Source organism: Acomys russatus, chromosome 14 (assembly GCF_903995435.1).
Source record: "Acomys russatus chromosome 14, mAcoRus1.1, whole genome shotgun sequence".
Classification (NCBI taxonomy): domain Eukaryota; kingdom Metazoa; phylum Chordata; class Mammalia; order Rodentia; family Muridae; genus Acomys; species Acomys russatus.
This window is the reverse complement of record NC_067150.1, coordinates 22,681,920-22,705,412: the sequence shown is the minus strand read 5'-3', so window position 1 is coordinate 22,705,412 and position 23,493 is coordinate 22,681,920. Positions and strand designations below refer to the sequence as shown.

The window sequence follows — 23,493 nt, the reverse complement described above, 5'->3', positions numbered from 1 at the left end:
ACACGCCAATTTCTGTAGTCTAAATTTCATTATCAGCCAACTCTATACTTAAGACCACAGAATTCAGTCAATCGGGCAACAGTGTCATGAAAAAGTAGAAGTTGCTCTATGAAGCGGTTCAGCAGCTCAGATCCCAAAGGAGTAGGTGTCCCCTGCTACAATCAAGTAGGTATTCAAGTGCTGCTTAGGTCAGTGATGGGCAGTCATACTCTTCCTTGCCTATAGTTATTCACTGTTAGCTAAAACCAGAAGGAGGTCACTGTGGGTGATGGACAGTGGTCAGCCTAACAAGGCGCAGGTAAAGGGGCCTGGGGCGTCTTGTTGGGACAGATACTCTGACTTGTTCCTGAGACCATCTCAGGGCACAGTAAGTGCCACAAGCTGCTTTCTGCCTTAACAGTGGCTTTTTTTTATTTTTATTTTTATTCTTTTAGAAGTGAAAACTACAGCCCTGACCCCTTGGAAAGGTTTGTATATGTACTTCACAGGCAGCTGATGCTTTTTAGTGGGAGCAGGGTATGTAGTTTTCTTTGCCTCCTCCTAGATGCCTTCTTCTTCCCACTCACCCTCCAAGCATTCTAAAAGGACCTTTCCCTGACTCTGAGTGATTTGCAATCAACCTAGATTAACTCCATTCCCAGTGATGTCACTTCCTGCGTGAATCGCTGGCCCTCTCACAAGTTTAACTGGTCCTTAGGGTGGCACTAATGAGCACCTGCTGTGTTTGGAAGAGCTGGGGCCTGGGATCTGGGCACTGGGCTTGTCTTTTCTTCCTCATAAAGCTCTCTCTAATGCAACAATCTTCTCAGGTCATAGCCTTGCATGCTGCCTTTGCTTATCCCTTTTTCTCCCTCTCTAACTCTGAGCTAGAAGAGAAGTGGTGAGAGGGAGGGGGACTTGGGAGGGAAGGGGAGGTTCTTGGGTGAGTCACTGGAACAGGAATAAAATGTGTCTTATTTGAGGCTTTCATGGCAGCCAGATGTTTCCTAAGGATAATTGACACTCATCACAGATCTCCGAGACCCTAACTGTCCTGGTAATTAGTCTCTTTAGGCCTCCGCTGCTCTCTAATGAGATAGTGGTAATAAAGGCATCCAATGTGGAATGGAGGCGTGGCTGGATGAAGAACAGATGCCTCATCTGAGTAACCGTGTCCCCAGACAGATGAGATGAGCTGTCACTTCCTTCACATCTACTGGGAGAAGGCCTTGCTCTTAACGGGCTGTGAACTATGTCTTCCTGGACCAAAGATGCTCACCCTATGGCATTCTTTCCCGCTGGTATTTGCTCAGGGCAGGGCAAGCCAGCCTTTAGCAGTGCCTGAATCCTTAGCCATGGACCTCACTCTTCTCTGCAGATACATGATCTGAGCTTATGGGAAGCTAATAACATTTGAAAACAGAAGTCAAGGGACCAGGGAAGGCTCCAAGCTCTCAAAAGTAAAGTTTCCACAAACTCCAAAGGAAATGGCAGTCCTGAGCTCATTCATGAGCATCCTTAGGCACCATAACAGATTCTCAGCACTCTCGAATTCCTGGTCCATGAGGCTTTGCTTGGTGGAGTGCTCAATCCGGACATTTCTGGTGACTGTTGGGCAGACTTAGAAAAGGAGACAAAGGATTTCCGGAATGAGTTAGAAAAGGAGACAAAGGATTTCCGGAATAGAAATTGAGATAAAGCAGGAGATGTGGGGGAAAAAAAGTCATCTTTTTTTTATTCTTTATATGATTTGATTTTTTAAAACAAGTATAATTTCAAGAAAAAGAAAAGCAGAAAAACAAATTAAACACAACTGTCAGCCTCAGCCAGGGCTTTCTCCTTCAGTCAGTAAATACTGGATACCCACCATGATCAGTGAGACATGACCCTGCCATTAGGAAACCAGAGCAAGCCGGATGAAGTGCCATGTACCCATAACCCCAGAATTGGGGATCCTGAGACAGGAGGGGTAGGATTTCAAACTCAGTCTGAGCTAGCTAAGGAGATCCTATCTCAAACAAGAAGCAGAGGAGAAAAAGGAAGAATAAACAGTTTTAGCTGGTGATGGCACTTAGGAGAAACTGCATGTCAGACAAATAAGAAGAGTTAGAACAGTGGGATTCTGCATGGTTTTAATAGCAGAATGGATAGTTGCTTACAGAGTCAAGGAATACTGCCTATAGAGAAACCACTGGGATCCAGAGTAGGAGTTGGAGCAATGGATAGGAGTGAGTAAAATGAAGACTGTTTCAGACAGAGAGCTAGAGAATGTGAGTTTATGGGGGGAAAAAAGATTATAGCTGGGGAGTCCCAGCCTGTGCATGCATGTGAGCATATGTGTGTGTGTGTGTGTGTGTGTGTGTGCCTGTGTCTGTATGTGAACATTTGCCCACATGCACTGGACCAATAATATTTAATAAGACATGACAGGAAGATAGCCTAAGGAGGGGCAGAACATTCTACCAAGGAGCCAGGTGCTATTGTTAAGGATACAGGACTCAGCTGGAGCAATTCTGGAGGTATAGAAACACTACTCTGAAATCATCAATTAACGTAAGGGATAAGTGTGAGAATCCGGCAGTGGTAGCTGGGGAACTCTGTTACTTGGAAGGTGAGTAAGTCGCTGTAGGTATCTCTCCCAGCAGGTATTCTTCCCCTGGGCTGCCTATTTCCTACTCCTTCGTTCTAAGTCAGGTTTTCCTGTAGATGCAGAAGAGACAGACAGGGCAGGAAGGAGTGTGTGCATACGATGGAGGCAGTGAGCAGTCTGGGCAGGGTCACTCAGGCCTGAATAAGAATAACAGGAAAGGCTCTGTGAATTTTACCGAGACAGCCCTTCTTCCAAGCACGGTGATGTGTTCCCGGGCACCGTTCTCCTTGCTGTAGTTTTTTGGTTTAGGAGACACAGTCCCTACAGACTTCCTGTGTGGTTTCCCAACATAGATAGGATGTGACCATATGGTGGGGGAGGTCCCCTTCTGTCACAGACCTAGGGGAGGGGAATAGGGTAAAAGAGGGAGGGAGTGAGGGATGGGAAGATACAAGTGAGAGGATAACAATTGAGCAATTGAGATGTAATCTGAATAAATCAATTAAATAAAAAAAGAAAAAGAAATGTAAAAGAAAGAAAGAAAGAAAGAAAGAAGAAGAAGAGAAGTGCAGTGGCGCTCTGAGGGCTGTACCAATGTAACTGAACAAGAGCATCCAGAAGAGTTACTAGGTCATTGTACAGAGGGTGCAGGCTCGACACAAGGTGTTCAGCCTTACATGTATTTATTTATTTTTCTTCTGAGGGAACCAGGCAGGGACTCTGCTGTATGGCTTGTGGCTTCCGCCCTTCAGTTATGCATGAAAGGAGGGAATGAAGTGGAGGAATAGTGTCCAAGTGTTGTCAGGGAACAGACATTTATTCTTCGTCTCTTTTGTCCCCAGCTCTCCTCTTGACCAGGGCAGGTAGTTGGGCAGACAGGGTGAGAAAGGCTGAGGTCGGATAAGAAATGGGCTGAAGCTGAGTGTTCAGAGAGCTTAAGAGATAGAAGAAGAAGAAGAAGAAGAAGAAGAAGAAGAAGAAGAAGAAGAAGAAGAAGAAGAAAGGAGAAGGAGAAGGAGAAGGAGAAGGAGAAGAAGAAGAAGAAGAAGAAGAAGAAGAAGAAGAAGAAGAAGAAGAAGAAGAAGAGTCACATGCTACAGTCTGTGTAGTGATGGAGTCCCAGCAGACTGTGTCCACAGTACGGGCTTTAAATTGTGATGGGTAAAGCACACGTAGAAAGACCAAAGGGACCACTCACTTCACCAGGGAAGAAATGGATCCTAGCTCTCACAGTCAGTACATAAGAATCTCACAGTCAAAGGCACAGACAAGGGCCCAAGTAGAAAGAACAGAGCAGCCCAAAGAGCAAAGACTCTCAAAGTGTAGTGACATAACCTTTTGTCCTGGGGTGTCCAGCCTCTCCTCTGTGAAAACAAGGCAAGTGTATGAACACAACAATGGGTGGATAGAGAAGAGAGCCCCTAGTGCTGATTTGGCCAGAAACCTTGCAGTTATGTGGCGTGAGCTGTAGGTGACTAATCCTAAGTGACAAGTAATCGAAAGGTAAGTCCTCAGGGTTTTCATGACCACGGTTCTTCATCACCGGTGTCGGCAAGAGTGCTTTCCATTTTGTGTTGCTTGCATCACCTCCCTGCCAGGCACAGAGCAGAACAGTCTTCCCTGCGGCTTTGCAGCATGACCACTTACTGTTGCCAAGAAGTTCCAGCTGTGTGATTCTTGTGACTCCCCCAGGCTAACATAAAGTTGGACAGCTGCTGACCTCAAAGGGCCAAGCAAAGCAATCATATAGGCAGGAGCCAGGTGTAAAATTCTAGGACTTGACAGAATAGCCCCATGCACAATCGAGAAGCCTGGTTGAATCTGGTCTGATTTAACCACAAGTGATGCCAGTGCTGAGCTCTTGAGTCAGTCTATCAGCTTCTGGCAGTGTTCATTTGGGTGAGGGCAGGGACCAAGTACAGTCACCAGTTCTAAATAGCTCTGAAATTTTTCAGTGTACCACAGCAGATAAGAGCAGGTCCAAACAGAGGCCTTGCCCTATTCACTAAGTGCCTAGTGCATCTGATTCCTGACCTCATGTGCCATTCGGAAACCATCACTTCCCTTTTCACGGAAGATTTTGGACCCAAGAGCCAAAGTAGCTCAGAAGATTGAATGTAAGAACAGGGAAGTTTCTGAGGGAGTTTTACTACCTTGGAGTTAATCCTCTTGCTTCTTGTGTTTGACAAAGAATATCTCTTTGTAGAGTTGGTGAGGAAGGGCCTCATAGTGAGATTTGCCTCCCAGTAGCCATTCACATAAACATGTGCCGCACTCCAGTTGCATTCATGTCCACACAGCTCATGGCCTTATTCCATTACTTAGTCCACTCCCTAGACTGTGTGAGCTGGTTTGGTCTTGTCAGACACTTGAGCTAAAGTCTAATGTGACCTCTACCAGAAGGGAAAGGAGTCACAGACTTCAAGGGGATCCTGGCCTTATCCTGAGCTAGAGTGAGTCACTCTATGGAGTGGAACAGCAGCAACAGACAGATCGCCAGGCCTGACACCTCCTTTCTCAAACAGGCTGTGTAGCTGGAAGGTTCTATGCATGTTTGAGGCAGTCAGACCTCAGAAGGAGATGAGTGATGATGCAAGCAGCCAGGAGCTCAAAGATCTGACGTTCTTGCAGCATGTTACACCATGGGCAAATGACAATTGAACAAAGTCTTCTCAAGGAAGTCGTCTGCTTGCACACTGAGTGTCCATTTGAGAGTCTGGGAAAGGTCGATTGTTAGAATACCCACGTTCCTCCTAGAGGAAAGCCTCAGCTGAAATGACACCAGACCAAGTGACTGGTGAGGAGTTTTCTGTCTTACAGCAGGTAGCTCATGCCGTGTGTGTTCTCTCCACAGGCCCTGGTGCTGTCAGTGAGGTGAACAATGGGACTTCAAGGAGAGCAGGCTGCATTTGGCTCCTCCCTCTTCTGGTCTTACACCTGCTCTTAAAATTTTGATGTGAGTGTCCCTTCCCTGCTGGGGAGAGCTGCCGCCACTGCATCTCAACACAACAGCACTGCAACACGACAGCGACAAGTCAGAATCAAATGAAATTCAGAGAATCACAGCCAATGGGACAGAAATTCGAGGGAGGGGAAACAAAGAATACTGTGGGAAAGGGAAAACAAAAGTTTTACAAAAGGAAATTTGAAAATTGCCTTGCAGATATTTAGGTATCAGAGTTTTCTTTCTTTTCCCGAGTGGGAAGAAGGCACACCTGGCTTGGACCCACCCACAAGCTGCACTGTGTGACCTCTTTGTTGCCAGGGTGGGCAAGGCCTCAGCCACTCTGCCCACTAAAGTGCCCCACCATGGAACATTTTGGAGTTGGCCATCCCAAATTCCACCGGTCCATAGAGACAAGCACAGAGGGAGAGATGGGGCCTAGATGTACCACGGAGGGCCCTTTGGTGGGCTGCGCCATGATGGCATGTGTCATGAAGTATGAAACCAGAAGAAGAAGAAGAAAAAAAAAAAAAAAAAGAAAAAAAGAAAGACAAGAAAACAAGACAGCCTGACAGCACCATACTCCCACAAGTTACAGTCACAAAAGATACCGTTAAAGTTTTGTTTTTCATTTTACCACACGGACATCATGGATAATAAGGGATTCTGATTCATTATTGATTTTTATTAATTATATTTTATGATATGAGTCTAGAACTTAGGGCAAAAACAAGAGACAAAACTAAAAATACACAGTTGAGGGGTGAAAGGAAATGTGTCTATTAAGTGTCCAGCGTCACTAGTGTACTTCTTACCTGAGTTTACAACTGGTGGACCAGGCACCAGGCACTAACCACCTGGTGAGGATTTGGAAAATCCACCAGAAACACATCTGATTTAACAAACACTTCCACCAGCGCTCCAGATTCCTCCTCATTCTGGCATTTCATGCAGACAGTTAGTTCTATGCTATCTCCACACTGCTTAGACATGGAAGGTTGATCTGCACTCTATCTTGATTTGTTGGCTATGTTTCTTTTGATGACATATATGATACAGTATATATATATATATATATATACACACACACATATATTTTTTTTGTTAGAGTTCTAGCCATTTTATTTCTCAGCAGGGCCCTTCCTCAGACATTACTGCATGCTGTATATGGCGTTAGCTGTGTGTTGATCTTCTAAAAGATGATAGAGTTTACTGGTAATTGTGTAATCGGCTCCTTCCTTTTTTTTCTTGGGTTATTTACACGTCAGAGACATTTCTAAAAAGCAGAAAGGACAACAGGCACAAGAACTAATACCAGGCGCAGCATCTTTCCAGGTGTGGCTCTCAGAGGCAGAGGCCGCCAGCTTGGCTTCTCCATCACACCTTGGGGCATTAACGGACAGCAAGCAACTGAAACAACTAAACCACCAGTCAGTAATCACTTGCTTTAGCCCATTGTGGGAATCCCTGATGCCTTTGTGACTACTGGAGAACTTAATCTTCTTGGTTTATTTTATTTAATTTTTTCACCTTCGTGTGAGTGTGTATGAAAGAGAAGAAAAATGCAGTTTTTAGGTAACCATTTTTTTCCTTCCCTGAAGTCTGGGGACCAGAGAGGCCTCGGGGAGGGGGTCCTGGATGTGATGAGGGAAAGTGGGATTGGGGGATAGGGAGGGATGGGTTGTCTCTGACTTGACATTAAAAAGTGTTCCATGTCCCTCTTCACCTGGTGTGATACCTCATTCTGTAATGGGGGGGGGGGGGGAGGTGAATCTGCCTGGCTGGCTGAAGGATGGAGGTGGGGATGCTGCACTGCTCCTGAGATGGACAGGGACTTGTTTTGGCAAGTGCCCTGCTAATAGACAGTGGGGCTTGAGACTGCCTCCATCCACCTTGTGGATGTAAGAAGAGCCAAAATGTTGTGGAGACCTTGTCTTCCATACCTTCAGAGAGTCTTGTTGCAAACTACCACTATCCTGCTGTTCTTCAATTTCCTTGGGGGATCAAGTGCTCAGATCCAGTCATGGCTGGTAGCTCCAATGATTTTTATCATAGTATAGATTAAATAACCCCAAATCTTAGTAATTAATGTCCTGAGGACTGACTGGCTTCCATGTCTACCATGACCAACAGCACCATCGAAACCTCATTTATACCCATAAATTAAGAGGAAAGAAAGATTTTTAATAAAACAGTATTCAAATGATTGTTTCTGATATGTTGGAAATGAAACACACAGATGGTTGATTGTGCGTCGGAAATGAGGTATCAACCTGCCCAGTCAGGAAATCCTGCCCTTGTGACTTTTGCTGGAAAGAAGTCAGGGTGCTTGAAAAGAGCGCTGGCATTTCCAGCTGCCACTAGCAACAGTGGCACAGAATTACTGACTTATGTCTCTTGGTCCTCCTTTGCCATCCCACCCCAACTACACCCTCTACTGGTAATTCTAGGTACCCAACCACTCAAGACTTAGTCTGCTTAAGTCTGGGAGACTTGGTTTGTATTGATGTTGCCCCTCTCCCTGTCCCAGAGCCACTGGAAGTCTGGGACTTTTTATTTCCTAAGGATGAAAAGTGTGAGTGGAAAGGCAAGACAGGAATTAAAAGCAGAGAAAGATTTATCATCAGCAGTAGGTAAAAAGAGTGGGAGTTATTTCCAAAACATTGCCCTTCTGCAACCAAGAAAGTATAGGGAGTTTATTCTGGGAGCCTGTAGCTGTTTATTCATATAGGAATGTATTTTAGGGGCGGGCCCAGAGACACAAACCCATCGCCTTCTCTTACATGGTGTGTTCAATTTTCTCTAATTTTAAAACTCCTCTAAGAAATAAAGTCAATACTTTCTTAATTGTGGGGAGGAAAGAATGAAGGTGCTATGTGAGATTTCTCTATCCCTCTTACACCTCTGTCCATACTCTGGGATTTGGCTTACACATCACAGCTTACTGGAACCAAGTAGAGAAAGCACAGGTGACTTTCATCTTTCTAAAGTGGAAGCCAGAAATCTCCCTGAAGAGGCTGTTTCAGAACAACTGCTAAGACACACTCCCCTCATTTCACTGAGACAAGAGAACACAGATGTCAGCCTGTTTGAATAGAAGATTTCTCTTTCAAATATACAACTACTATCTATGAATAGCTTACCCCAATACTGCTAGCTGATATTACCAATACTATTGTCACCAGGCATGCCTCAGGTCAACCTATGACCACCGTGCCCTGAGATGATGCCAACCAAAGCCAGCATTTGTAAATTGGCACTGATGAGTAATGCTTGGTTCTACAACTGTCTGCCTATGCTCCTTTGCCTGTGGTCCTTTGGCTGATCAGGTTATGTAAGAGCATGTTCTTAAAGGATCATTTCCCCATGGCTGGTGGGCTCTCCAGTCAGGAGATCTTCCTATGAGATATTAGAAGTGAATGTTTGTTTTCTGGTTTGCAGACCCATGAGCCCCAGGTTGCTTAGTAAACTCACTGTGAGTGGAATTCTCCTTCCTAAACCCTCGAGTAAAGTCATAACTCATCACAGAGGGAGAAAGGAACTGAGAGGAGCCGATAGGGACAACCCTTAGACCTTCTTTCCTGGAAACAAGAATGCAGTGGAAGTGTTTATTAGAATGTGTGGGAACAATCACCCAGAATAAGACCCATGGTGACTTTTTCATCATACTAAATAGACTCTTGGTTCAAATATACTGGACCACTCTCAACTCAGAGATAAGTCACCACCATACTTAAGAACCACTCCACCCACTTCAACATTGGAACTGTCATAAGTGATGGGCTTACAGTGCCATGGCAGCCGTCATGGAGGCAGAGAGGATACTTGTAGATGAACAAGCCCTAAACATTTTCACCAGCTATTCCTATAGGATCCTGTTCATCTTCCAGCAGAATGCGTGCCCTCATCCAGACACACAGATGTGCAGTATCTTTTCAGTCTTTATAAATGAGTCTCCCACACATACTCGCATGCTCCCACAGTCCCATACTCTACTCCGTCATCACAAATGTCTACCTCTAAGCGTGGTGAGTTCTCCTTTTAGGTCTGCCCTCTGATCAGTAGACTGTACCAATTCAGAACTATGCTCATAGTCAGTGGTGCACCAGTGGTCACATTGTGTGCTGTGGCTGGTGATGATAAATACCAATTCTTCTTCTTCAAGCTACAGATAAGGGAGCAAATGAGTCAGCACCAAAAATCTGATTGATCTTTGGTGCAGTTCGCTGATGTCTCCCACCTTTCTCTTCTACTTCCTGGACTTTAAGTTTAGATGGAAGACAGCAGCAACTTGTCAGTCACAAGAACCTGTTGTGTAGATAGGTGTGATTAAAAAGTGTAGAGTGTGAGTTGAGCAAAACATGGATGATTTCCTAATATGCTAGCTGTTAATAAAGATGAGCTACTTGTCACTAAAAGAGAAAAACATATGCAAAGGGTGGGAAACCAGCCATATCTGCTCATGCACACCACAAAGCAGGTGGTAAGCCAGTCATTTACCATCAACAGCCCATCAGCTTAAGAAAATCCACATCAGTAGTTTCTGATAAAGGAAATAAGAACCAGTTCTTGTCAACTTAGATATTTTAAAAGTCTAGACAAAATTCCAGAGCCATTTGACTCAGACCTCACTCTCTGGTTAGAGTTTCCTTTGTCATCCCTTGGCTACCCAACCAAGGCGCTCAAAGTGCCAGCTCTTCCTTCTCTCTAATCTTAACTCAAACACTATTTCCAGGACTTCATCCTCCTGAAAGGCAATAAATGCTAACTTGTGTCCTTCTGATTTGTGAATAAGAACTCTCCAAACCTCTGCATCTGCCCCTTACAGCCTGCAGGAGCCTCGCATCATGCCCACATCCCATAATAGAGAAGACCCCTTGTTCTGGGAGCTCAGGTTGGATCAGTCTTTAATTTATGTCTGGTGTGTTCTGATAAAGCAGCCTTTATGAAGGTGACCTGGCTTGGCTTTAGTTTTTGGACTCAGAAATTATTTCCATGCAAGCCTGCAAATAACTTGAATAATTTCTTCTGGCATATGGTAAAAGTATGTGAGTTCATTTCTAGAATGTGGAGGTTGTTAATATCTTTTAAGTGAATATTCATCTATCTATGCATCTAGCATATGCTTGATTAAAATTTCCTAGAGTAGCCAAAGCATTTATGTTGTTCCAGAGATTTTTTTTTTTGATTATGGAATTTCTAAGTATTTGGTGCTACACTTTTAATATAAAATTGAGTTGCTAATATGTAGAACTAGGCTGTAATCCAGATCCATCACTGGTTTATTGGGTTCCCTTTTCTCATCTTTTATATAAGATGTTCTTATTGGAAGGTTGCTCTATCTAGCTTTAAAATGCAATATTAAATGACTTCAGGTTTTTATAAGATTTCTGCAGGACAAAATTCTGGAAAGCAGCCTTTAACAGCATACAAATGGAGGGTGTGAACCTGGGCAAATTCTACAACCAATGCATCTTCTTTGCCTCCAGGATGGCTTCAAAGAAGGGAATACACATAACGGTAGTACAGTCCTGCAGACATGTGAAGTGGCTCCTTGTGGAGATAGTGGGAGTTAGATTGTACAGTACTCAGAAAGGGGCATTGCTTAATAATGGACAATAGGTGTTCCTGAAACAGCAAATGATGTTAGTCCAAAGCTGCTCTGTATATGACACAAGAGAACAGACTGCTGGGCTCCTTAGGAGATAAGGCTCAGGGATAAGGAATGTTCTTAATGCCCCTTTGCGTGCGCTCGCTCTCTCTCTCTCTCTCTCTCTCTCTCTCTCTCTCTCTCTCTCTCTCTCTCTGTGTGTGTGTGTGTGTGTGTGTGTGTGTGTATGAGAGAGAAAGAGCTGCAGTTACTAATTGCTTAATTCTTCAAAGGATATAATATCTTTTATTCCCATTCCTCATATTTGGACTAATAGGAAATAGGAATGAAAGGAGAAGCCTCTGGAGAAGATTTCCACGATAACATCTCATCACCGGGATAACTGTGGTGCTCAAAGGCGTAGGTTACATTTGTGTGCACGGGTTACAGTTGATGCTCACTTATTGCTGGTTCAATTCTAAACATAACCAAAACAAGTAGACATTCTGGCATTGGAAATCCCTTAGCCAAATTCTGTGCCCTTCCTCATTGGCCACTCATTTCCTTTAATCATACAAGCCTCCACTTGAAACCACACCTTTACCTCTGTGGGTATTGGCTTTGTGGAGGCACGGTAGAATTATCTGCTCACATTCGAGGGGCCCTTTTAGGCAGCATAACAATGATTAGTGTTTCGCATGCCTTTGGGTGTAAATCTGCTCTTTTAGAATCCAAAGAGAGAGAGAAACAAAGTATACTCACAAGAACAAATACACAGACTGATTTGTCTAATGTCCAGTGATGTATGGGCTACTTCAGACTCTCCACAGGACCTCGTATTAAGAGGCCTTGCTGTGTGGTGCTAGAGAGCTGGCCCCGTGTTTGAAGTGCCCATGAGAACCTAAATTTGAGGCTCCAGGAAAAATCTCAGTGTAGGGAGGGCTGGGAGGGTAGAGAGGAAGTCTGACTTGACCAGGAGCACTTATAACCTTAGCACTCGGGGACTGATGTGGAGATAATGTGATCCCCAAGGGACACACTCCCTGGCCAGTTTAGCTGAGATCTGAAATCCAGGCTCAGTGAGAGACACTTTCTCAAGAAAATCAGTGGAGAAGCAATTGAGCAAGGCACGCTAATGCCAGCCTTTTGTTTCCATGTGCCTGAATGAGTGAGTGTATCCACAAACATGTGTGTCAGGGGTGTCGTTGGGGGTGGGGGGACTGGCAGACCCTTCCTGTGACCTTTCACCCTGGATGTATCTCATAGATTGCTCAAGTTTTCCCCATACATACATATGTACGCACATATGTACATATGTACATAGTTCAATGTTTTGATATGTAAATAATATGTAGCAAGCAGGATGTTCTTACAAATCTCCTAGGGAGTTCGGTGTGGACTAGAATCTGAACAGTGAGAAATCAAGTCTTCAGTGATGTGAGGCCTAGGCTCTGTCCTCCAAACTCTTTGCTGACTAGCTCTTCTCAATAATGTATCTAAATCTAATGATTACACCAGCTTAGATCAAACCAAATGTGTTTGTAGATTTTTTTACGACAACTACTGGACCTTCCTGTCAGCCAAACAGCTCATCACCCACATGGAGCCAAGGAAATCGAATCAGCATTGCTTTTCCCCTGTCTCCTAAGATAGACATCTGATTTAAATAAAAAGCATAACACACCCTACACTTTCAAATATTGGAGACCTAGAAAGGGGTGAGGGTGGCTACTTCATCCTCCTTGCTAGTACTTCCTTGCTCGGATTCTGGGTAGGCTCTACTCCCCCTCCCAGTGTGAAGCAGTCCTTATCTACTAAGCCAGTGCTAGCACAGGATTGCCTGTAAGAAGGTCAGGCGAACTGTACACCCAGCCTTAGTACTGAACAAGGAAATCAATATTCCACAAAGTAATTCACTAGTCAGAAGCCACTGCCCACACGAACAACAACAGCACGAGGACCATAAACCCATCAGAAGCTTGTTGCCACTGCTGGCAGGGACTTCAACCCTGCTATCTCGCCTCTCCTGCAGATACCCCACCTCCTGATCATGCTGTCACCAGTCCGTCGCCCTTGCCAACATGTAGAATGAAAGGATCATGGTTCCAAACCCTGGACCAAAATATTAAAAATAGTTTAACAGGACTCAGTTAGAGAGAATTCACAGCATACGGTAGAGTGAGCCTCAGAGACGACTTGGAATTGGTGAGCAGATGACACACACTTCACAAGGCAGAGTCACACCCTGCTCTATCAATGAGAAAGTTGTTCTAGCTAAATAGCTCAGGGACCTAGCTCAGCAATGCCTCGAATTTCTACATCCCTCCCCGTTCCATGTTCCCTGCATCTCCTTTCATCACCACAGCCTCCCCGAGCAATAATAACTTAGGAAGTAAAATGTCTACTAGCACATTTGAGATGCAGGGCCACTCCGCAGGCTTCCCTTCCAGGGTGCCTTTGAAGAGGAAGAACACGGCTTGGAGGAAGGAAGCGAGCTGTTCCAACTGTCCCTGGGAGTGTGTCTGTGTTCCATAACTTGAGTGAGATCCACAAAGACATGAAATAGACACACACCTGAATCTTCAGCGCATTCCCTCAGATTTACCAACTGATGAATAATCCAGCTTAGCCACATGAACAGAACAATTACCAAAGACTTCTTAGAATCAGTTGTGCCGAGCATTCCTTGAGCACTGGGACCTGGTCATATTAAGTCCCCACTACCCACTGGCCAGTGCTTCCAGTATGAAAGACTTAAGAGAATTTTGTCTTCAAACCATTCTTCATACACCAGGACCTTAAAGCATGATTTTTAAACATTGGAAGTCCACTGAGAGTTAAAAAAAAGAAATTCAATACATTTGTTGTTGTTGTTGTTGTCGTTGTTGTTGCTGCGTTGTTGTTGCTGCTGCTGCTGCCAACATTTGAGTCTAGGTAAAGACTCTTTCAGTACGAATCTTTGTCTGAATCATTTTATCTTCTTTATGGTGCATTTGTTCTTCTGGGTCACCAGAAACCACTGGAGAAATTAAAGATTCAAGAATCTCCACTCGCGAGGGGGAAATGAATTATCGTTGGAACTTGATGTGAAACCACACTTATTTACTCCCCGTTATTTACTGGGGCCCCAGGATATCCAGTTACTGTTCTAGATGCCGATGATTAAACGGTGAGCAAAATAAAATCACTTCCTGCTCTCAAGAAGTTTCCAAGTTAGCAGAGGGGAAATCAATAACAGAATTACGACACATACAGAGAGCGAATTCGCTTATGTGTGCATGTTGGGTTAGGGAACACCTGCCACACAGGAAGCCCATCGAGCAAGCAAAGGAAGGCTCCTAATGAGACCTACACTGCCCGAGCAAGGATGAAGATAAGGTAACTATACCAGGACATTGGGGAGCTAATGACTTCGCAACCACAACACCAAGACCCTGAAGTGGAAAAAGTAACTAACCTAGCCAAATCTTTTTCCTTGACTTTTACCTCCCTCTGAATTTCATCTTAACTGTTTATTGCCTCTTTTGTGGGCAGGGAAATTTCCAACATATAAATGCATTCTAAACCAGTACCACTACTATTGATCTGAAACATACAATCATATACTGGTGGACTTCTTTTATGTAGAGATCTCTGGAAATTCACGTTTTAGGCTAACTTTAAGACTTAGTGTAGTAGTTTGGGTTCACTGGAGGAGATACCTATTAAACAAGCATCTTCAGAGTGGTGCTGTGTATTCGTAAAACAAGTTCCTCTCCTGTTCTCCCTATGTAAATAAACCCAGGATCAAGGAGTGTACCTCCCTGGTATGACGCATGCTGTGTAAGGCCTTCAGGGCAACTCTTAGCACTAGAAAATGAGACAATGTAAATTGCAAAGAGAACATGCAATTCTAACATTCTTTACCTTCATAAACGAATCCCCAATTCACCCTTAACATCTCCTTCAATAAGTATCCACCATCCATCAGAAAAATGCTGTCATTTCTCACCTGTATCTCATACACACTCAGTTTCCTTTGACTTCACTGCCTCCTTCATGCTGGCTGTGCTACTGCATTCACTACCTATACTAGCCTTACCTAGTCCACAACTTCCTGCCATCACTGTTCCTAAACACAACAAGGCTGTGGTGATATTAAAACTGAACAAAGCAAACCAAAAACAAGCCACACCACTTTAGGACACACCGCTGTCTTTAATAAACTGAAAGCGACAACTCATTTGGCGTTGCTGCTTCTCTGGTTCTAATGTGCACGTGAGGAAAGTCAGGTGTAAGTACATGTGCAAATCTCTAGAGGTGAAGACCCTGACAGGACCTGGTCAGCGGACGCATAGTGAGCATGGCTCTGGCAGGCCTTGCCTTTCTCCCAGGCCTTGCTAACAACTGTTAGATTCCATTCCTAAAGCTATCCTCCGAAGTTTACGCTCTTATTTGGCCACTTCAATCAAAACGCCCTTTGGCTCACCTAATCAACATGACCAGTCAAAATTAAACACCTCACCCTAACATGGGTTTTCCCTCTCAACTTTATAAGCCACCATTTTCCTATGGCCACATCTGTCTCCTCTCTATCCAGAGAGGGACCAGGACAAATATCCCTGGTCCTTTTCTCTCATTCCCTTCCCACTCTCCATCATCATCCTCTACCTCCTGTTTTTGTTTCTTAATCCCTACCCTCTGTCCTGCTGGGGCAAATAAATCTCCTTGGTGATGAGAATTTAGCCTTGGGGTGTCCAGAGCCGATACCTTAAAAGTCTTTGAATCTTCAGATGGGTTTCCTAATCATCAGGATGCTATGGTTTAATTGGCAGCACTTTGCCCTCATCTTACAACTGGTAAGGCCTGTTTTTTGTTGAGTGGGTAGGTGGGGATAGATCAGAAGAACCACTTTGGACATCTCTGCTTTAAGCTTTATGTCCAAGAGAACAACATAACCTTAATACACAGAGCACCATGGAACTGTGAATTGCAAAGTAACAACCAGTTGTGTGGTCATCATCATTGAACACTGTAATTAATTTTATTTTAACTTGAATAACAAAAAGAAAGTGGGTGAATTGCATTTAGGTAACCTGTGCTCCTTTATTTAACATCGGTTGGTAATTATGAAAAATTCTGTCCGTAAAATATTTGTTCCAAACCTTCTTGTGAGATATTTTAAGGTGTTCAATTTATCCCACTTTTATCACTTAAAATTAAAACTAGATATTCCTAACTTTTGTCATCCTTATTATTCTTTTCTGTGAGTCGTGTTCTTTGAACAGAGTTCAATGTTTCCTCGTGTTAGAGAAGCAAAAAGTCTCTACCGGGGAGATAAGCCACTGGCCTTGCTGTAAGTATTTTACTTATTCCATGCATGGATGACTTGGAATTGGACATTTAGGGGTTCTCAGCATCACCGCCAGTAAAAGAAGAACACCTGCTTGTATGACTGTGCCCTAATAACAGTTTTCAATTTTACATTTTCTGTCTTTGCAGTTTATTAAGTACTATACCATATTCCTTCTCATTTTATCTGGCTTAAGAGTCTCCAGTCACGTCCACTGTCCACGTCTTAAATGTATTTCTCTCTGCATCCTGCATACTCTCTGGGCTCTGAATGCCAACTTCAGAAAAGTTCAGAGTCATGCAAGAATCTCGGGAAATCTGGGAGGTCCTTACCAAGGTAGTAGTGGCAAGTCTGACGTCATATAGCAGATATCACTGATAGATAGATATCTACCGCTCTGGTAGATAAAGACCAAAGTATAGACAAGAAAATCAATGAAACATATAGAGGAAGTCTGCGGCCTTGTGGCACACCATTGTGAATTTTCACAAGTGCCACACACATGCACATATTCTATATATATGCTTCAGTATCTGGAAGGTTGAGTAATCCAGTATACACTGGTGCTGACTGAATTTTTTTGCCTTAGCCTTATGCAATCAGGTGAAGCTCAGTGCACATCTGTATGGTTTGCCATTAACTCAGGTATATGCTAGGAGTGCACTGTAGGAACTGTAGCTTGCAGAGATATCATGGCTTAGGCTGGGTCCCTGCAGCTCTTATAATAACGCAGACGCTGAAATTCACTCACCGTGTGACTCTGGACACTGCCTGTCAACCTGATATGCCATGCTCACTGGGAGGGTTCTGGAGACCTTTCGCTTTGGGAAATTCTGAAAACAATCGTGTTGATCTCCAGGGAACAAAACCTAAGAGGTGATGTAGTGCACAGGCTATGCCCTGACTGCTTCTTACCTTCCAGTGACCTGAAAGCATCTTCAAAGATTTGCTACTCCTGGAGATGAATTTCCTAACACTTCCTGATTGACCGGATAGTGCTCGCGCTACACGAATATCCTTGAATACATCTGTGGTTATCCTTGCTCTTCTGAACAGTATCAGATACCGAAGACCCACTGATACAATGTGGGCACCGGCCCTTTAAGTTTAAGAGCATTAGTGGTCCAGTCCTTAAACATAGCCCTAATGCCACAGGCTGAAGAATCTTCGGGAGTTTCCAGCCCTTGGGGGTTTTCCCCCTCAATTCCACTTAAGTCCACCAGGACTCCAGCCAGGCTGGAAGCTCCAGAGTTGCTGCTAAGGCTTGGCAGTAGCTGCTGTGAAAACAGAGGTTGTTGCTAAGCAAGGGAAGTCTCGGAGAGGCAACTGACAGAGGAAAAACAGCACCTGGTTAAACTGAAATTGACATGAGAGGTCCTCTGGCTTCCAGCTGCTTCTGCTCAGGTTACAGTTCTTACATGGAAAAGGCAATGAGCAACAACCATACTTCAATGCATTTTCCAGTCAGTGGTGGGTAGGTGGGGGAGTACGGCAAACTACCAATGCCCGTGAGTGTTCTCTGTGTCTTGAGCTATGAGAACGTTCTCAGTGGCTCTTCTGTGTCAGCACCATCATCTCCTGAAACCTGGCACATGGCTTATGGACACAGCAGCCACACCTTTCTACCCCACTGTTCTCACCCAGTCCAAGGAGAGGAAATAGTTTGTCCCTGTCAAGGGGATCTATAGACCCCATTTGATAGGAGAGCTCAGTATGATGCAGGATTCAGGTTGATTTGAACTAGAGGCACACGAAACAACCAACCAGAAGCCACAACTTCCTTTGGGTGATTGACAGTAGGCTCAGCACTGTGACAGTGACAGGTATGGTAAGAGACTTTGGAGACTTTTCAGGGTCTCCTCTTTTGCCTGTGGGTACCTCTTTTCTTACACTAACCTTTCAAAGGCAGACTTTTTTTTTTTTTTAAAGACAACGGAGCACGAGGATGTGGCAAATGGTGCCGCACGTATTCTAAGGATGCTGAGAGAGGTGGAGAGGCCACCAAAGCATCCAAATGTAATGCAGTAGGAAACAAGGCGAGAAGTGTTGGGCAGCAAGAAGGTAGGCTGTCAGCAGGGAAAGCCGCGCAAGGCTTTCTACGTGGAAATGAGCAGAGAAGATACTCTAAGAGACAGTGAGAGCCAGTCCTACTCAAATTCTACCTGCTTCCAGCACCTGTTAGCAGAGACCCTAGATAAGGAATTCTGCAGGCCAGTGCCACAGCTGAAATCTTGAACTACAAATACTGGGTAGGAAGCCACCCTACCTAGCAGCTGGCCTGGAACTCAGGTAGGGCACAGTTCTGTGTGTCCTTCACTTGAAGACTTACATTCTGTAGCGGAGAGGCCTAGTGCTGACCGCCTCTGAGGACATGCTTTGACACCCTTTCCCTGTGGGAAGTACTGGAGGAAGAAGAGACATCTCCAATGGAAATGAACCCAACGTGGGGTCAAAACTTTTGTTCTAAGACCTAGTACTTGAACAAGCCAGGGGCAGGGGGTCAAACAAATGCTTTCTAGCTATAGGGTAAACACAGGCCAGGAGAGACTATAACCGTGCATGAAAAGGCCTGGCAAATGCTCCTGTATCGAGAGTCAATTGTGGGCCATTGAGTGTCTCCCTTTCTTTTTTATTTTTTATTTATTTATTTTTTAAGATTTATTTATTTATTATACAATGTTCTGCCTACATGTAACACCTGCAGGCCAGAAGAGGACACCATATCTCATTGTAGATGGTTGTGAGCCATCATGTGGTTGCTGGAAATTGAACTCAGGACCTTTGGAAGAGCAAGCAGTGCTCTTAAGCACTGTGCCATCTCTCCAGCCCCGAGTGTCTTCCTCTTTGTCTGGTAAAATCACCTCTGTCTTTTTCCATCCAGCTCTTTACCACAAGACTTGCCTGGTGACTGGCAGCCTCTACCAGGCTTTTTCTTGCCTACTTCCTGGCTGAAACCTGCTTCTATAGGGAACACTGGCTGGAAATCAAAATGGGCAGGAGAGAGAGTGTATGCTCTCTGTTCCCTGAGCCGTCTCCCTCACAGAGCTAAAGTTATCCACAGGGGCCATGTACTTCTACAAAGATCTTAGCTGTAATCAGTTGACCTTCCAAAGCCACAGATATAGACAGGTTCAGTTCCCCGCTCCTGCTGTCCTGAGTCTCTCTCGCCTCTCTCCTCTCTCCTCTCTCCTCTTTCCTCTCTTATTTCTTCTCTTCTTTTCTTCTTCTTCTTCTTCTCTCTCTCTCTCTCTCTCTCTCTCTCTCTCTCTCTCTCTCTCTCTCTGCCTGAACAGTTCACATCTCCTGGACGCACACACACAAATCTCGAAGAGCCTTTGGCACATGTCTCTTGCTTCCTCAAAGGCCCTTACCAGCACAAACCTAGGTGACTTGTGGTAAGGAGGTAAGGGGGAGGTAGCAGAGTATCTATATAGGACAAGGACTGTCAGGGGACACATGCAGAATCATTTCAATATGTGATCCCACCCGAGGTGCGCACCTGGCACAGGTGGGCGATGTCCCATTTGTCCTTTCCTGTTAACTATTCCTGTCTGCTTTTAAAACTAAAGAAGCCACAGCTCACGAAGGTCATATGAAATGGCCCGATGTAATTTTCCTGTCTGTAAAGGTCTGGGGGCAACAGCTTACAAATCCTTTCAAGACGGTGAATGTCACACACTATATATAAACCGTGGCATATAAAAGAAATATGTAAGAAATTCTTTCAAAGGGGTCAGAACCCTGATTACATTTGTGCTCTTTACCTGTGATTTTTTTCCCCCCGTCAACTCAATGAATTTAGTTTCTGTGCTCCCTGGGAAGAGCCTAGGTTCCAGCAAAGACCTTATCTAATTCTTTGTTTTCATACAAAGTCTAGCGTGCTTTTGCCATTTAATGAATGTCTATTAATAGTTCCATGCCCATGGGAGGCTTCAGGCTCAATGTGATCACTCAGGTGTTTCCTACACATGCAAGATAATAGAGTGGATTTGCTCTACTATAGTAGACTGGCCCAAGGGGACTTTCAGAGGTCATTTAGATCAACTCCTTGTCTCTGACCAGCACAGGGCTAAAATGTGGCATTATCCCCATGCATATCTGTGTTCTGGTGTCCTGGAGGGTCCTGAGAGCCTCAAATATCCCTGATAGTATGAAGGTGCTTTCTTCCTCCTGTGTGAGACTAATCTCTCCTGCTAGAGCTTCATGTGATACTGCCCACACAGGGGCAAAGGACACTTACATGCCAGACAGAGGACCACACATTTAAAACAAACACAAACCAAATCAGGAATTATGACAAAGAGCTGAAGGACAGCCGTCTTCCCTTCTAGAGGTGAGAAGCAAAGTAGATGCCTCTCCCATGCTTTCTGGGGCAGTCATTCATTTACTACTTGAAGGGATAGGGCTGGGCACTCACTTTGAGTAAATGGATTGACACTCATCTGGCCCATGGGAAACACCTCATGATAAAAGGGTGAAAGTTCCAGAACTACCACACTTTGTTATTCAGTCCTTCGTTCCCATTGAGTGCACCTATTATTATATATTCTAAAAGCTTCCTTGGTGAACAAGACAGCTTCTGCCATTCTTCATAATAGTTGCATGTCCACAGAAGCAAGTTAATTTTCTGACCATACTGGAACACTCATGACATAGGCTTTTACTAGGATTAAGTAAGTATGGCTAGTCCCGTAGTGATTTTTATTTCTTTATTTATTTTGATTTCATAATAGTATGAAAACAAACAGCAGCCAATTCATACTTTGAATTCTGTGTTAGTGACATATGCAGTATGGGATTCTAGGTAGCAATAGAGAACCACAGCTCCTAATCAGCCACAGAACTGCTGGAGGAAACAACCTCAATACTGTACAGGGCCAGCGGCTGCTAAGCCATGTCAGTGAGCTCCATGGATTAAATGCTTTTCTGATTTAGGATATTTTCAACTTATGATGAGTTTATTAAGGTGTGATCCCATCTCAAGTCAAGGAACTTAAAGCTTAAACACTTTGAGCAGTGTGTGGCCTCTGATAAGCAATAAGAATTGCCACATAGGAAAACCACAGTGGGAAGTACCAAACTCATGCATGCATGCACACACACGTGCACTCACGCACACACATCATGAGGACCTAATGGCTCCTGTTCCTAGAAAAGGCTTCCTATGGTAAAGAATATTAATATGGAGTTGTTAAGAATGAACCAGGGTAATCAGGCAAAAGTGAATAAAGAATGAGAAAGGTTGACACCTGATAAACCCATGTTGTGCCTCTGCATAGGACTAGGGCACTTGACTGGAGCTCAGATAAAAGAGCTGGGTGCGATGGCTCATGCCTAAATTACTAGCACTCTGCAGGCTAAGGCAGGAAGACAGTGTGTTCCAGTCCAGCTTGGGCTACATTGTGAGAAGCTGCCTCAGAACAAGAGCAAAAGGATACCATGACAGAAAAACCTCAAGTTGGGCGTGTAAAACTATACGGAATCAGGAGAGGGATCAAACGGCATGGTTCAGAACATCCTAGCATCTCTCACGAGGCATGCACCACTGTCTTTTGAAGAAGAGACACATTCGTTGAAGCTTCCTTTAAGGTGTTCACCATGTACCTGGCTCTAGAAAACCAAGTGTATCCTAACAGCATCATGTCATGTTGGCACCGACAGGCCGAAAGCAACCATAATATTGCTGTGGTCATGGAGGCAAGTCAGTGCCGCTATGGTGTGCTGTGGCCTCTTTGGATGCAGGCTATCTAGCAATGCTCCACTAATTGTGAAGTATCCAATCACAACATCCAGGATAATTCCTATGAAACTCACGTGGTAAGTGAACCTTCCAGCCAAATGGAGAGTCGAAGGAATGGGAGTCAAGATCCCAGGCCTAATACCTCAGAGCTGCAAGAAGGCCAGTGCTCTGAGCAGCCCACCTCCCCATGTAGTAACTCTGTCTAAGCAGTGATTCTCAACCTTCCTAGTGGCCCTATAAAACATCTCATCATGTCATCATTTTGTGATGACCCACCAACCATAAAATTATTCTGCTGCTACTTCATATCTGTAATAAAGCTACTCTTATGAATCATAATATAAACATATAATATACAGGATATCTGATATGCGGCCCCTGTGAAAGGGCCATTAGACCCCCACCCCCCAAAAGGGGTCGTGATCCACAGGTTGAGAACTGCTTTAGACTCTAAAGCCAGATGTAGCTCAAATGCCTGGCATCAGTAGGCTCAAATGTGAGCAGAGGATGGTTTGAGCGGATTTGGAATGATTCTCAACATCAAGGACTAGAATAGGGGTGGGGAGTGGCATCTTGTTCCTATGTATCGCTCAGAGAAGGGCTCAGGTACGTACGATGGGCTTCTAAGATGCTCCTCGCCCTCTGATGAAGCCCTTGCTTTTGTCCCCAAGGCCTGAAAGCCTCCTCAGTGCTACAAGGGCCCCACTTTGCAGATGACACTGCAGCTGGCAGATTCCAGTGCCCACAGCTGCTGACTAGAATCCTGTCCCTCTCCACCCTCACATGGCCAGCATGTCCCAGAAAAGAGGGCTTGTTTCACACCCCAGAACATACGAGGTCTCTTTTATTGTTTCCTTTGGGACATTAGGGTCACCTCATCTTAAAGACAGCCCAGTCAGAATTCCAGTCTTGCCACTGAGAACACACGTCAGTGAAAAATAGCACAGTGCCTCACCTTAGAACATTGGTCATCAGCCTCATCACGAAATCCACATTAAAAGAGCGTTAAAAGTCACAGTCTAGGATGACATATGAGCAGAAAGGTACAAGCAAGCAAACCAGGGCGCTGTAGTTAGGAGACACACCCAAGTCACTCAGTTTGGAGCCAAGAACAGCGATGTTCTTGCCACAAATCTCATAGGGCCCTATGACCATTGCTGACTGGTCTCAAGTCTCAGGAGAAGCTATATAGCAATCCACCTAAGTAAGAGCTACTTTTACACCTGAGTTAGAAATACATTTCAGCACTGTAGGCAAATGAACCAGTGTGTCTTCTTTATAGTTACCTTCCCTTGCTGGACTTCAGCATATCACACCA

General features: G+C 44.5%; 1 protein-coding gene across 1 annotated transcript in view; it reads left to right on the top strand.

Annotated features, from left to right (window-relative positions):
* LOC127198246 (neurotrimin-like) overlaps positions 1–5,701 on the top strand; it is a 996,997-nt gene extending 991,296 nt beyond the window's left edge. Inside the window, 2 exon segments of the mRNA XM_051156108.1 lie at positions 435–467; positions 5,424–5,701. Coding sequence (XP_051012065.1) covers positions 435–467; positions 5,424–5,524 — 134 coding nt within the window. The 3' untranslated portion in view covers positions 5,525–5,701.
* Positions 5,702–23,493: the final 17,792 nt, after the last annotated feature.